The 16,933-nt window shown below is 42.6% G+C and overlaps 1 protein-coding gene across 3 annotated transcripts in view; it reads right to left on the minus strand.

The window, feature by feature from the left end:
* The window catches only part of KIF6 (kinesin family member 6), a 386,628-nt gene that overhangs the window by 46,470 nt on the left and 323,225 nt on the right, over nt 1–16,933 (minus strand). For all 3 annotated transcript variants that reach the window (XM_054492899.2, XM_054492898.2, XM_054492897.2), the window contains exon 16: nt 9,765–9,815. In XM_054492899.2, the coding sequence (XP_054348874.2) occupies nt 9,765–9,815 (51 nt within the window). The remainder of the gene's footprint in view (nt 1–9,764; nt 9,816–16,933) is intronic.

Consider the following 16,933-nt stretch of genomic DNA (forward strand, 5'->3'; position numbering starts at 1 on the left):
AACACTTATGGAGGACCTGTTGTGTGACAGTCACTGTGCTTGGTGTTGGGGAAAGAAAGACGCTCTGTCCAGTGGGGGAGACACAGACTAATCATCACTGTCTAGTGTGACGAGCTGCATCACAGAGGGATATGCAGAGTTCTGTGTGAGCCCAGAGGGAGCTGAGATAGCTCTGGGGAGGGGAAGTTTGGCCTATCTGAATTTGGAAGAAAGAAGATATATTAAAAGCTGCAGAACTCTTTCTTCAAATACAAGCTTAATGGAAAAAAAAAAAAAAAAGATCTGAAGTTGTTTTGGTTGAATTTGAGTGGGCGAGAATCCCAAAGCTGCGCTGTTTGCACAGTGGCTGTCCTCACCCTTGCCTCGTGGTCCTGAAGGGGCTGTGGAGACCATCTAGGCTGCACAGAGCACATTTTGCAGACCACTGGGCTAGAGGATGCTGGAAGGTCCCCTTCAGTTGTTTTCTCTTTTTCTTTTTCTTTCTTTCTTTTTTTTTTTTAATTTGCTGTCTCCCAGGCTGTAGTGCAGTGGCATGATCACTGCTCACAGCAGTCTCGACTTCAAGGAATCTTCCCACCTTAGCCTCCCAAGTAGCTAGGACTACAGGTATGTGCTGCTGCACCTGGCTAATTTTTTAAGCTTTTCTAGAGATGAGGTCTCGCTATGCTGCCCAGGCTGGTCTCCAACTCCTGGCCTCAAGTGATTCTCCTACCTTGGCCTCCCAAAGTGCTGAGATTACAGCCATGAGCCACTGTGCTTGCCCCCGCCGTCCCCCATCCCCCCATCCCCCAATCCCCCCATCCCCCCATCCCCTCCACCCCCGGTTTCAGTTCAGTCTCAATCAGTGGTTCCCCTCCATCTCCTTGGATTCCCAGTTTCACTCACTGGATCATGCTGGGTGCTCAGTGAAATCTGGGGAATAAATGGTTGACAGTCTGGCCTTTTGCTTTCTCTTAAGTTTGTTGTCCCTAGGTGCAGAACTCCAAAAAGCATTTCAAAACTCAGTCTTTACCAGTTTTACATCAAATGGGAGAAAGTGGCATCAATAGCCGAGGCTTGTCTTTGAAGAACAACAGGGATGCCACAAGAGGTCACTGCAGGAATGCCGGTTGGGGGAAAAGAGCCCTCTCAGAGGACTAAACTAGAACAACGCAGTGAAACAGGGAGCCAGCAGCTTCAGAGCCTGTCTCCAACCCGTAAGGCCCTTGCAGGGGACTCAGAGCTGCCTCTGCCTGATTTCCTGGGCCAGGTAGTGAAACACCAGCCAGTGGCAATCCCAGGGCCCCACGTGGCATCACAGTTGAATGGCTTGTTCTTGGGGGCTGCTTTTGTTCAAGGAGATTTTTGTTCCTGGGGCGGTGAGAAGAGGGAGGAGGGAGGTGGAAAGAGGGGTAGTGCCCAAGAGGTAGTATTCGTGGGGGAATCTCAGCCATCCTTTGGAACTTGTTGATCTTAAGTTTAAGATATTTTCTTTTTTAAATTAATACTATCAGTATAACTATCTTCTATAACAGTATATGAAACATGCTCGCTGTCGAGGAAATGGGATGTTCCAGTACGCTCTGTTTTCACAGAAGTTGAGTCAAGGGGTAAACGCAGAGAAGCGTAAATGCAGAGAAACCCCACCCCACACACAAACACACAAACCACACGCACACATAACACATACAACATATCCATACCACCAACACACCACACACACACAAACACAGAAACCACACACACACATAACACATACAACATATCCATACCACCAACACACCACACACACACAAACACAGAAACCACACACACACATAACACATACAACATATCCATACCACCAACACACCACACACACACACAAACACACAAACCGCACACACACATAACACATACAACATATCCATACCACCAACACACCACACACACACAAACCACATACACACATAACACATACAACATATCCATACCACCAACACACCACACACACACAAACCACACACACACATAACACATACAACATATCCATACCACCAACACACCACACACACAAACACACAAACCACACACACATAACACATACAACATATCCATACCACCAACACACCACACACACACAAACACACAAACCACACACACACATAACACATACAACATATCCATACCACCAACACACCACACACACAAACACACAAACCACACACACAACACGTACAACATATCCATACCAACACACCACACACACAAACACACAAACCACACACACATAACACATACAACATATCCATACCACCAACACACCACACACAAACACACAAACCACACACACACATAACACATACAACATATCCATACCACCAACACACCACACACACAAACACACAAACCACACACACATAACACATACAACATATCCATACCACCAACACACCACACACACACATAAATACACAAACCACACACACATACACACGACACACACAAGCACAAAACACACATACGACACATACAACATATCCAACATACCACATACACACATACCACATGCCACATATACATACAATACATACAACATACCCACACTGCACACATACCACATATACACATACATACAACACATATCCATACCACATACACACACACCACATGCCGCATATACACAGCACACACATACATACACAACAGACACACACATACACACACCCCAACTAACCCAAACTATTTCCCACTCTTCTCTGTGGTTCAGAATCCTGCCCATTCCTCAAGACTCAGCCCAGGCCTGTGGTCTTGGTGACAACCCCCTGGGGCCACTCCTTCTGGTAAGAACGGGAAGTTCTCATGGCCTGTCCCTCTCACCTGACACATTTCACATGCTGCTTGGTAGTGTGATGTATCTTTTAAATTTTAACCACAGGCACCTGTTAAGGGTTTTGATTGTGAACTGAACAAGATCCAGCCCTGATCAAATATTGCTTAGAACAGATATTTGAGAGGCCACAGCCCACGTTCCTGGGGCTGGATTCTTCCAGTTTTAGTCCTGCTCTGTGTGGCCATCAGAAAGCCGAGTACCCGGACCCTATTATCTTGGCCGCTCACATAAACGCTTTCACTGAGTTATGCTTTAATGTCAGGCCTCTAGCTTTTATAGAGGGTCGATACAAGAATCATCTGGTTGAATAACATTTCGGTATCTTTTGTAAAACTGCAGTTGAAGACATCGTTCACTGTGTCACTCAGTGTCCTTTATACAAGGATCCACACGATAAATTCTGGCTTGTATTTAGTTCCAGGAAGAAATTCTATTTTCTGCAGATAAATTAGTTAGTATGCTTCCTGCTGTCAGAAAATGAAAACTATGTAACTCTGGGTGCCTCTTTTTTTTGCTTAGCAGCTAGACAAGAGAGAGCCAAATTTATTGCCTGTGCGTTGTAATTTGCTCAGCTGTGGAGTCCAAAAGCACTTATGCCTTCTACTTCTTTTAAATGGACTTATTTTATTTTATGCTCAAATGTCTCATTGTGCTTTTGCAAAATGTGTGAGTCTGGAAGTCACCTGGGGAAGCATTCATTTGGCCATTGACTTGGCCTATTTATTGCTTGTGCTGGCTGCTAGGGATTCGAAGATGAATTTGACTGCACCCACCTTTCCTGGAGCTCACATTTTAGCATGGAGAATATATATGGAAATAAATAATTACAAAATAGGGTTGGTGCTTTAACGGAGACCCATGAGGTGGAGGCAAAAGCAGACTTTGGGAGAAGGGGTCAGGGAAGGCTTCACGGAGGAGGTCAAGGTTGAATTGGTTTTGTGGCTACAGTGGGAAGAGGACAGTGAATGGAAGAATGTAGGTAGCTGAATCTGATACTTTAAAAAGGAGTTGTCTTTTTATGCACATGTCAACTCATCCTGGTTAGACTGGAAACTCTTTGAGGGCAGGCACTGGATACATCCCTCTGTGGATTCCATGATGCCTGGCAAAGTGCTAAGGGCAGTGCAGCGTGATGGCTGGAGCACTGCTGTGGACCCAGGCTGCTGGCCTTGCATCCACAGCGGAGCAAAGTTAGGCAGGTTTCCTTAACCCCTTTGGGCCTTAACTGTAAAGTGAGGATAATAGTAACATCTACGTCATTGGGTTGTGAGCATTAAAGAAAGAAACACATGTAGAGAACTTAGTAACATGCCTGGCACATGGTAAAGTACTCAAGAAACATTTGCTGATTAGTCACATCTGCATTATCAACAATACTAAATCATTTGGAGTCGATAGTACAGTAAAGTGGTAAAAACACACACAACTGAATTCAGCAAAGCACTCTCAGCTCAGCTAGCTGAATCTAGTTAAGTTAGTATCATTTCCAAATGATGCCTAATTTAAAAATAACATTGTTCTATTGTTTCTTGAAATAGTGTGTGGGTGACAGTCAGCCCTCCTCTAAGCCCTGATGATGTTCTTAGAAATGGTTATTGATGTTTGTCTTAAAAGACACCCCCAGTTCTGACTGTCACATCTAGGGAGCTCACAGGGTAAAATGCTTCTTCAGCCTCCTTTTTGTCTTCATTAGTTCTCCTGTCCACTAAGTTTTAAAAGGACCAGGGTTCGGTAGATGTTTATGTTTCCTGATGTATCTTGGGTGAGTTGTAAATGAAGAAAGAACCATAGTCTTGACTTTCAGCCAGGAAAGAGAGTAGAAATCCTTATAAAAGCACATGCACAGTCACGTGTGCGTGCACATGCCCGCACACACACATGCACACACCTGGCCATGAAAGGGCCATCCATATGCCATTGGTGTGGTGGCAAATGTTTAACAGCCACTCTCTGGAAAAAAAAAAGCCACATTTATAATACTTGCCAATTTCCTTGGTGTAAATATTTCCAGCATGGCTGATTTGAAGCCACCAGGGTGATGTCGCTAAATGTGGATTTGAGAAGAGAGGCACAGCAGCACATCACACAGTGTTCCCACCACACAGATACAGTGGATACAGATCACTTCAAAAGCACAGATAATAACGCAATGTAGTAAATTAACTAGGAAGTGGTGAATTTTGAGTATTTGTTACCTTTGTTTCTTAATATAACTTATTTAATTGTAAACTTGTCTAATTTAATTTTAATAACATCTTTGTTTAAAAACAGCTCCCCAAATTCCTGCAGTATTAACAGTTTATGCTTTTATAGACTGAGCCAGCTCAGCACACTACTGGGAATGGCTTATCATCATCCATGAATGATTTCTTCCAAATGGTGCCTCTCACATCACCACTAAATCTTTGTTCCTTTGGGATATGGGATTGCCTTTATAGAAATTTCCCTGGGCACACGTCTACTTACACATCCAGAGACATATTCTTATGCAAAACATATCGGAAAAACTCTCCTGATCCAACTTGCTCATCACCCTTCCCCACAACAAACCCAAACCGATCAGACCCACACTTTCATGAAACCATAGGAACATGTAGGCAAAAGAAAGAAACAATAACAGAGGAAATACTGAGAATGGAGAGTGAGAGAAAGTGAAAAGAAGCAAAGGGAACAGAATGAAAAGGGTGACGGTAGTACAAGATACACAAAAAAGACAGAAATGAAAGAGGGTGTATCACTGAGTCACTTCTTTACTCTTAGATCTGAAGCCTGAATTACAAAACATCAAGGAATCCAAATACACCGAGTAGGCTGCCTTTACTCTTACAGGAGCCCTCTGTCCTAGCCTTCAGCCCAGCTGCTAGGCTGAAGGGTGAGAGTTAAGGTTCTATAAACAATCTGTCTTGAGAGGTTTCTCTCAATGAGGAGAATTCCCATCTGAAATGTGGCCACCTGGGACACACAAGCTCTGGCAGTTCCAAATCTCCATCAGACAACCTCCTAAGGAGTTTGGACGGCAACATGGCATTTAATCTCAGAATGGCAGCTGGGAGATGTTAACACTTCTTCTCTAATTGGGATAGTATGCTTTTAAAATAAATAGGTATTTCAAATGCTCTTAATTAGACTTCCAGCCAAAGTGCTTTCTGTTTGAAGTTTGCTGATTACTTCAGGCAAAGCTAGGCGCTACTGAACCTGACACCTGCTGTAATTCAGAAGACTCCCAGAGAGATGAGCAGAGGAATTAAGGCACAAGCCTGTGAATGAAAACATACAGCAGTTTTCCAAAGGCCCAGGGAGTGTCTGCCCCAGCTGGAAGGACCATCCCTGAGAGGGGCGGGGACTGGGCAGCAGAGAGGATGGAAGATTTCTTGCCCACAAAACCATGGAAATGGCTTCCCAGACCCAAGATGAAAATTGCCCCTAGAGTTGAGTGGTATTTTTCACATCATTTCTTTATTTTTAAATTTTAGATTCAGGGGTACATGTGCAGGTTTACTACAAGGGTATATTGCATGATACTGAGGTTTGGGCTTGTATTGATCTCTCACCAAGGTAGTGAACATAGTAACCAATAGGAAGTTTCTCAGCCCTTGCCCACTTCCCTTCCTACCTCCTTTTGGAGTTTCTGGTGTTTGTTGTTTCCATCTTTATCTCTGTGTGAACTCAAGATTTAGCTCCCACTTACAAGTGAGAACATGTGGTATTTGGTTTTCTGTTCCTGCGTTAATTCATTTAGGATAATGGCCTGCAGCTGTATTCATGTTGCTGCAAAGGATGTGATTTTGTTCTTTTTTTGTGGCTGTGTAGTATTCCATGATGTGTACCACATTTTCTTTATCCAATCCACCATTGATGGGCACCTAGATTGATTCCATGTCTTTGCTATTGTGAATAGTGCTGCAATGAACATAAGTTTGAGTGCCTGTGTCTTTTGGTAGAATGATTTATTTTTCTTTTGGTATGCAGCCAGTAATGGGATTGCTGGGTTGAATGATAGTTCTATTTTTAGTTCTTTGAGAAATCTCCAAACTGCTTTCCAGAGGAGATGAAATAATTTGCATTCCCACCAGCAGTGTATAAATATACCCTTTTCTGTGCAACCTTGCCAACATCTGTTATTTTTTGACTTTTTAGCAATAGCCATTCTGACTGGTGTGAGATGGTATCTCATTGTGATTTTGATTTGCGTCTTTCTGATTATTAGTGATGTTGAACATTGTTTTGTATGTTTCTTGGCCACTTGTATGTCTTCTTTTGAGAAGTGTCTGTTTCTGTCTTTGCTCACTTTTTAATAGGGTTTTTTTTTCTTATTGATTCATTTAAGTTCCTTATAGATTCTGGATATTAATCCTTCATTGGATGCATAGTTTGCAAATATTTTCTCCCATTCTGTAGGTTGTCTGTTTACTCTGTTGAGAGCTTCTTTTGCTGTGCAGAAGTTCTTTAGTTTAATTAAGTTCCATTTGTCTATGTTTGATTTTGTTGCATTTGCTTTTGGGGTCTTCATCATAGATTCATTGCCTAGACCAACGTCTAGAAAAGTATATCCTAGGTTTTCTTCTAGAATTTTAACAGATTGAAGTCTTACATTTAAGTCTTTAATCCATCTTGAGTTAATTTTTGTATATGGTTAGAGGTAGGAATCTAGTTTCATTCTTCTGCAAACGGTTAGTTTTCCCAGCACCATTTATTGAATAGGGTGTTCTTTCCCCATTGTTTATTTTTGTTGACTTTGTTGGAGATCAGTTGGTTGTAGGTGTGCAGCTTTATCTCAGGAGTCTTTGTCTTGTTCCATTGGTCTATATGTCTGGTTGTGTACTAATATCATACTGTTTTGGTTACTGTAGCCTTGTAGTTTAGTTTGTAATTGGGTAATGTGATACCTCCAGCTTTGTTCTATTTGCTTAGGATGGCCTTGGCTATTTAGGCTCTTTTATGGTTCCATATGAATTTTAGAATAGTTTTTTTTCTAATTCTGTGAAAAATGACATTGGTAATTTGATAGAAATGGCATTGAATCTGTAGATTGTTTTGGACATTTAAACAATATTGATTCTTCCAATTCATGAGCATGGAATGCTTTTCCATTTGTTTGTGTTGTCTATGATTTCTTCCAGCAGTGTTTTACAGGTCTCCTCATAGAGATCTTTCACCTTCATCATTAGGTGCATTCCTAGATATTTTTATTTTTTTGTGGCTATTGTAAATGGGATTGCATTCTTGATTGTCAGCATGAAAGTTTTTGGTGTCTGGAAATGCTACTGATTTTGTACATTCATTTTGTATCCTGAGACTTTGCTGAAGTAGTTTATGAGGTCTTGGAGTCTTTTGGCAGAATCTTTAGGGTTTTCTAGGTATACAGTCATATCAGCAAAGAGAGATAACTTGACTTCTTTTCTGTTTGGATGCCTTTAATTTCTTTCTCTGGCCTAATTGCTCTGGCTAGGACTTCCTACATTGTTATTCCTATTGAACCAGCAACATGAAGGCTGAAGAAGAGGGCAGATGTTTCAGGGCCAGGTGGCAGCCCTTGGGGACAACTCCATATCCAGGGACCTGCCAGGGTGAGCATGAAGCAGGATACAGAGGCACATAAGGTCACCTTGGTGCAGTTTTCCAGCAGAGGTCATTCTGCCTTCCCAAGCCTGGCCCAAGGAGTTAGGGCCCTGGGGCAGCCTGGCTCTTTGTTGAAGACACTTCGCAGAATCTCAATTCTAAGTGTGTGCCCAAGTCTCTGGCACTGGGAGGGCAGTGTACGTGACCCCTCAGTCCCAGGGCCAACAGTGGGAAGCTCAGAGCTCCAGTCGCTGTGGCTTAGGTGCCCTTGTTCTATGTTCCTGATGTAATCAGCAGTTATTCTATATCATCATTATTACTACTGAAACGAAACAACCAACTTTCCTAATAATACAAGTTACCAAAGTCAAATGAGCCATCGTCATGACTTTAGAGGCTCTCCTCCATTTCCCCACCATTGGCCCTGGGTGCTGGATTTCTCCGATTACAGGTAATTGAGGGCCCACACCATCTCAAGGGGAACTTTTTTTGTCTGGAATACATGAATTTCTTATTTAATCAAAGTTCTCCATAAATTGTTGGTCCCAGCTAGCTGGAGAGGAAATGAGGTGGTTCTACCCAGGATACCCACTCCACCAGTCCTCTGCAAGCTATACTCTTCTCCCAGGTGACTTCATTGGGTCACATATCAAAAAAGGGTGTTTTCTGTAGATGTCCACTGCTTAAAAGGTGCCAAGGGCCTCTTAGAATATGACTGTCCTGGTTTTGTATTTGCATTCTTCATGCGTTAAAGCGGGTTGATCATTGCAGTGGTCAGTAAACAGCATGAGGGCTAACAGCACCAAGCTTGGAACAGAACTGGGTTCAAATCCTTGTTTCAACACTCACTGGCTACATGACCTTGGGAAGGCACTGCATCTCCCCCATCTGGTAAATGCACTTACCTCTTTGGACTGCTGTGGATGAAAGGAGACTGCATATGAGGCTGTGCAACAGACACGGGTCTGTAAACAAATGCTGTTTTCATCATTAACTATTTCTGTTAGGATTAGTTAGTAGTGGCTCTGAAAAGCTCAGATAGGACCTTGAGAATATGGGACACAGCGGGTGAATTTAGGTGGGGATGTTGGGTGGGAAAGGAGGGGAGGATGAGGCAACAGCTGGAAGGGTAGGGTGCCAGGTGCTGATGGCCAGGTGCAAGAACAAAGGCTGGGGAAACAGATCCTGTTAGAGGGGGGGCATCCAAGGAAAGCTGTGTGGATAGCAACTCTTGCCATCCTTAACCTCAGAGAGGGTTTTAAATGGGTTATCTTTTAGCTGGGTTTGGATTCCTAAAATCAGGTCAGTTTATATTACCTTCTTCCTCTTCCTGCAGATTCTACTTTGTACCTACCTAGGGCTACTTGCTGTATATGCTGCTGGGTGATTTCTTCCTTCAGGTGACCTGCCAAAGACACAAAAGAAAACTACTAGTGGGTTTCCAATGGGCTGGAGGAAGACTGTCTCAGAAGCATGTGGCAAGCTACAGGAAAAAAAAAAAAAAAAAGGTAGAGTAAGGGAGACAAAAGCAGGCATAGCTTCCAAGAAATGCCCTTCTATGATTCCTAGATTGTGTTGGAAGAAGAGGTTGCAAAGGCCTAGGTGCTGGCACATCAGTGCAAACACACATTTCACCCTTGAGTTCACTCATCTTAGGATTCAAGTATCTTAGTCTGTCATCCATAATTTTCGCTGAGGCCCCTATTCTCTTAAATGGTTCTTTCTATTATTAATAAAGGGAAAAGCAGAATTTGGTCTTTTAATAATTTTTAAGCCTACTTTAAAATCCACATCTTTCTTTAAGCTATATGAAACTATGTCAAATAAAAAAAGATGGTGGTTTTAGCTGACAATAACCCTAATGGTTGGTCATTTGGTGTGAAACTCATATAATTCTAGTTTACATTAATAAAGGTATGGTGTGCAGAGAACAGTGATAGTTCTTTTCAGGGAGGTGATAGTTCCACTCTGCTCTACAAGTGAGGAGACCTCAGCTGGTATTTGTTCTGGGAGTTACTCTTCATAAGGAACATTTGCAAAATAGAAAATATTCAGAAGATGGTGACTGGAATGGTGAGGGGTCTGAAACCATGCCATATGAGAAATATTTAAGGTGATCTGAGACATTTAGATGTGAAGACAAGACTTGGAGAGGAGGAATGGAGATAATGGCTGTCTTTGAATATCTGAACATTGTCATATGAGTTAGAAACAGCTTTATTTTTATCTTACTCCTGGGACAGAAATCAATGAAAGCAGACTTGGGGCTTAATACAAGGAAGAAACAGCTCACAATGAGGACTGTCTCAAAATGGATTAAGTTGTCTCAAAATGGATTAAATCTTCTGGCAAAGCAGTGAGCCCCTTCCTGAAAGGGTTCAAGCAGAAGCTGGGAGACCATCTGTTGGGTTGTTAGAGTGAGAATTCCTGCCCTGGGTAGGATCTGGGAGGCAATGACCTCCAGGCTTCCTCCGTCTCTAAAATTCCATGATTTCGTGCATGAAGGATGGGTGAAACAGCAGCCCGGAGTTTGTTTATGTCCAAGGGCTCAGCACACTTGTTAAAATGTCAGTGCTGTCTGTATGGCATGTCCCATTTGGGGGATGTGATCAGGCCACTGGGGGATTCCCAGAAAGCCTGGAAAATTCATTGCTTCCTTGTTTAAGATATTTCTTTCCTCACATAAGTACATTCTGTACCTCCAAGGCTATAGCTGAATTGAGTATTCAAAAGATGAGTAGATGAGGAGGCAGTCACAAGAGACTTTATCACTTATGGAGAGTTCTAGGGCACCTCTAGAATGTTACGATTGGGAGAGATGGCAGAGGTCATTCAGTTTGACTTTGCACTCAATTTAGGAATCCCTTCTACAGAAGGAAATGGGCATTTCCCTTCTGACTTGTATGTATTCAAGCTATTCCATTAAGTTATATGTAAGGAATTAATTATGTGGAGTTGCATCTGCTTCCCTATAATCTTCAGCTATGTGCCTGGCCTGTTTTCTGGATCAGCACAGAAAAAGATCCTCTGTCATTGGCAGTGAGGGCCCTTCACACATCTGAGGATGCTATGATTGATTTCTGTACTTCGACTTGCCCTCTATGGAGGTCAAAGATCACCAGTCCTTAGGTAATACCTCGGAGGCCACTATCTCCAGGCACATCAATGTCTTGGGTAAGGGTCTCGGACACCTGCATGTCTGTGCCTTGGTTTCCATGTGTCCCCACTGGAGAGAATTATGCATAGAGAGCATGGCAGGCATTGGTCCTAAACAATAATTGCACCCTTATTCCATGTGGGGGAAGGGTGGGAACTTCAGGAGTGTGCTGAGGGGGATTTGGGGAAGTGGAAACTTGACCCAATGATGAGTATTGGTGAACCTGGATCCAACAGGAAAATGACTTGACACCTGAGCCAGCCACAGCCCCAAATGGATCTTTTCCCTACTCAGTGCGATTTGACCCTTATTGTCCATATGAGCAGAGTAAAGAAGTTGGGGACGTAAGGCTGCTGCTGGACTGAGACTCTAGGCTGCATCAAACACTGCTGAATTAAATTTTAAGATGGGATAGCACATGCATCCTCCAAATAAAAGGAGATACTGCTGTGACAAATGCAACACACCATTTAGAAACATCTCTTGATTTAGAGTGAGTCATCAAAAGCTTTTTAATCCTGCAGTATGGAGAGTCAGTGATGCTTTGGTGTCCTGCCTGTTTCCTGGGTATCGGGCACAGCCTTATACCACAAGCCTCTCATATGCCTGGGTACTGCCTTCCTATGAGCCTGGACAGTGGCTTGCTCCTTTAGAGCACACACTGGTTTGCACTGCTCCCTGGAAACTACCTCCCTGCTAATAAGCCTTCCCAGTAATAAGCCTCCCTGACAATGGGCCTCCTGACACATGCTTCCTCAAGTCTGTGCCTCCCAACCCCATGCCTTGACCAGAGTAGGTGCGCTCAACCTGGTATGTTACAATTTCTTCAGCGCCTATTGGAATGACCAAGTTCCTTTTTCCCAAACCCTAGGGAAGTTTTTTTTTTTTTTTTGGAATGACCAGGTGGTTTAAGGATTCTCCACTGCCCCTGGTTTGGGAGGAGCTGCTCATGTAAATAAAGAGGGGATTTTGCCACCACAAACATAAATACTCACTCTCAGAACAACAAGGCACCCCTAGGGAACAAAAGGTGGGTCTTCATAATGTTACATATTGATAAATGTTGTTTTACAATGCCGCTAGTGATACTCAGTTTTGGTGAATTGACTAACATCTCCCACCACATGGCAAGTTTTTTTTTTATTTCCCCCAAACAAGCTTCAAAAAATAGCCTTATGGCTGATACCTAATTGCATTTCTAACAGAGCTATTCTTCATGTGCAGATAACAGTCTCTGTAACCTGCTGGATCTTGCAGCTTCATGGGTTTTGGCAAAAGAAGGAGTTGAGGGGGATTGCAGAATTCACTCAGCATGCAGCTTGCTGTCATTACCACGGTGATAAATTTGCTGGTTTTGGCTTGGGTTCCTGGACACATCCCCATCCAGAGGTATGGAAAAGAGATGAAATGGAAACAGAGAACTCCCAGCCTGAGGCCAGAGACAGTCTGGGAGGGAAGTAGGGAGCCCAGATTGGGGCTGAAAACCAAAAGGGTAGGGGAGGGAAGGAATGTTCTGCCTGCAGGAGTGTCCATAATTAGTAATTTTTCCTCCAGTAATTTACCACAGTACATGCTAGAAATACCTTCTCTCCCTTTTGATACATTAATTGATGGATTGTGGGTGGCAGCGGGGAGCAGAGGTTACAGTAATCCATGGGAAAGCTCCAGAGGAGATGGGTGACCTTAAATATGACCACGAGCAGGGTATGTGGAGGTGGTGCTCTGTGTGGGTGTATGGGTTTTCTCTGTTACTGAGTAGTTCTAGGGAAAGTATTATCATCATGCAGAAGTGAAACTGATTTTTTTACATCAATATTCAGTCTTCTGAATAAAACCATTTTCCATAAGCTTCACACTTTATTTTACATGCATGCTAGTTTGAGATTGTTCACGTGAACACTGCTTGGCTGGCCTGGAGGAGAGCTACTCACTTATGACTCCCTGAGCGGCTGTCTGCTGCTCCTGCAATTTCTGGGATGCTGTGCCTCATTCAACATGTTTATGTTGCTATCAAACAATAAATACTTATCTTTCATCTACTATAGGTTAAGCACTATGTTCTAAGTGCTGTGGAATATACACACTCATAGAAGGCTCTATCCTAGCCAAGGAAAGTCAGTGCAGTACAGGGATCAGCAAATAGGTGGCCCGTGTGCTCTTTCTTTTAAATGCTGGACCAACGGCTAGCCTTGCTCCTCCATCAGAGATGGTTTGCTTTCCTGCTGAGCCTGAGTTTGGCTCTTCCACACAGCACTCTGGGCAGCTACAGCCCATCACTTGAAGTTGGATTTGAGATGAAGCAAACCTCTCTGCCATTTCAGTTATTCTAGAAAAATGTCTGGGCCAGGCATGGTGGTTCATGCCTGTAATCCCAGCACTTTGGGAGGCCAAGGTGGGTGGATCACCTGAGGTCAAGAGTTTAAGACTAGTCTGGCCAACATGGCAAAACTCCGTCTCTACTAAAAATACAAAAATTAGCTGGGCATGGTGGCAGGCACCTGTAATCCCAGCTACTTGAGAGGCTGAGGCAGGAGAATCACTTGAGTCTGGGAGGCAGAGGTTGCAAAGAGCCAAGATCACGCCACTGCACTCCAGCCTGGGCAACAGAATGAGACTCTGTCTCAAAAAAAAATAATAATAATAATTACAAATCTGGAGGTAGACGGAGTTGAGTTCAAATCCCAGTTTTGCTACTTCTTAGTTGAATGGGCTAATTAACATCTCTAAGCCTCAATGTTATCATTTGAAAAATGGAAATAATATTATAACTGCAATAATATCTGCTTTACTATATCTCAAGATCTTTCGGAGGAGCAAGGGATAACGCACCAGCATATATGATATACCACACTAGTTTTAGGTATTCAGATACTTTCAGACATATTGGAAGGATACTACATGGTTAAGATGACAGGTCAGGCGGCTAAATGTCAAATCAATGGTAGAGATACATTTAGAGGAGGGAAAGTAGACATTGGGAAAGGCATAATTACTACAGGCGAATCGAGTGGGCTCAGAAAAGAGCAAGGGTGTTAAGGTGCGCTTGGGAAGGGCACCTCAGTCTGAGAGAACTGCTGGGACAATAATGCAGAGGCCAAGTATATACTGGTTTGGGACAGGGGCGGCAAGGGAGGGCTGAGTGGAGCACTAGGGCTGGGGAAGACTAAGTTGTATTCATACTGGAGTCTGGGGTCCTGGGTAATTACTAAGAGCTCTGGACCCAGAAAAACGCTATTGGTCTGTTTGACTATACTACCGGAGTTTCTGGGCAAAATCTGGTGAATATAAACATCAGTTGTAGAACTGGGGTGTGGGGAGAATATGCAGAATATGTTTCCTGCCTGAGGGGCCTCTTTGAAATGGAAGGTCTAGTTAGAGGCTCCGAACTCTGAATGTCAATTTCAGCTGTGATGTGAGAAGCCAGTTTTTTTGGTACTAACACAGAGGATCATGATAACCAAAAGGTTAGATCCCTAAAGGCTGTGTGTAAGGCTACTTGTAAAAATAATGGGCCTAGAATAAATTGTGTAATCCTTACACGGATTCCCAACTAACAGGAGGATGTAAATTCTTTGAAACCTTAAAATCAGACATATTCATGTCCCCCTTGCTAATATATATTTCATCAGGCTTTATCCAAACTTGTTGGTATACTTTGAAAATGTATTAAGTCAGGAACTACCTCTTCTCACCATAGCAGTGATGGATGAAATAGAAAAGAGACTATCAGGAAGACATTGTTGGATTTGATTATGAGACATATTTCTGAAGACCAGAAGTAGGACGGAAATGCAAAAATGGTGAGTGGAGCTGAGGCCTTGAGCTTGCAAAGCACTGGTTCCAGAAGTAGGAAGGTAACTAAAATGGCGCCATGCAAAACAGGGTAAGAGTCTGGCACATTGTTTTGAGACTGCGGGTTGAAGTGAGGCTCCCTACCATCCAATCTGTGAGTGAAAGGGGACTGATAAAACGTGCACCAGATGTTGCCTGGGGCTATGGTTTCCAACTCAATGCAAGCCCAAGGAGGAAGAAATGTACAAACTCAGCCTCTCTCCAGTTGCCAAGCCCAGCTGCTCACGGTCTCTATACAGGGTCTGCTCATCTCCAGTACTGTTATGGAGCAGTCACTCCAAATTGTCTTTACTGGAGTTGATTCTGGATTGGGCCTGGAGGGTCTGTCAGCCAGAGAGGGATGAACACAAAGAGAAAGAGAGTAAGAGAAATAAATAAAATGTGTTTCATTAAAAATGGGCCTGCCCAGCAAAATGCCAAAATATATGAATAAATCTAATGCTAAAAAAAAGATAGTCAAGTTCAATAGTTGGAACATGAATTAGTTACAGATGAAAGTAATTTTCTGGGCAGGCAGATGAAGACATTTGTTGATGCAGAAGCACAGAGGGTTGAGTTAATTTTACTCTTCAGTTTAGGGTACACCAGTCATCAGCCTGGGCAATGCCTCTCTGGTATGTATGTTTGTATGTATGTATAGGTGTATGTATATATATGCATGTATGTATATATGAATGCATGTATATATATGTGTGTGTGTGTATGTATACATGTACTTTGGCCCTGATACTTCATGCCTCATGTCCTATTCTTATTCTCCTCTTCTTCCAACAGGCAACCATTCTAGTTGGTTTGATGTATATGCTTTTATTGTAGGTGTTCTTACAATTTGTATGAAAGTTTTCTGTGTAGTTTTAAGCTGTGAAAGTAATATTGTGCTATAGATCTCATTCTGTTTCTTACTTATTTATTAGTACTGTTTTTGACATCTGTTTTGCTGTATATGCATCTAGTTCTCAGTTTCTGACTGCTACATCCATTCCACATAATGTACCCCAACTTTTACTTCCATTTTTTGATAGTTGAACAACTGGATTGCACCTCACTCCCACTAAAGCAAACAGTGCTGTGATAACCATCCCTAAACATGTAGTCTTATAAGTCTGTGACAAAACTTCTCTGCTGGGTCTCAGCAGATTTGCATAATTAATTTCAGTGCTGCCCTCCATAATGATTGTGCTAGTCTATCTGCCCAAGGCAAAGACCTTAAAGTATGTTGAGGATACTTAACGAGATTAATGAAGGGATACATTTTCTTTAAAAAGAATAATAAATATGTGACAAATAGGTATAAATGATACAAGAATAGGTGGATAGAACAGAAATTTTGAAATAAAAATTAGTCATTGAAACGAATAAAAAGTACAGAGACAAGGGAATAAACCCTAGACAGGGTAAATTTCAAAAGTGAATTAGTGAATTGGAAGACAGTTGGAAAAACTCACTGAAACACAGCACAGAAAGCAAGACATAAAAATGGGGAAAACAGTTAAAAGTCACAGAGAAGAGACTGA

Source organism: Pongo pygmaeus, chromosome 5 (assembly GCF_028885625.2).
Source record: "Pongo pygmaeus isolate AG05252 chromosome 5, NHGRI_mPonPyg2-v2.0_pri, whole genome shotgun sequence".
Classification (NCBI taxonomy): domain Eukaryota; kingdom Metazoa; phylum Chordata; class Mammalia; order Primates; family Hominidae; genus Pongo; species Pongo pygmaeus.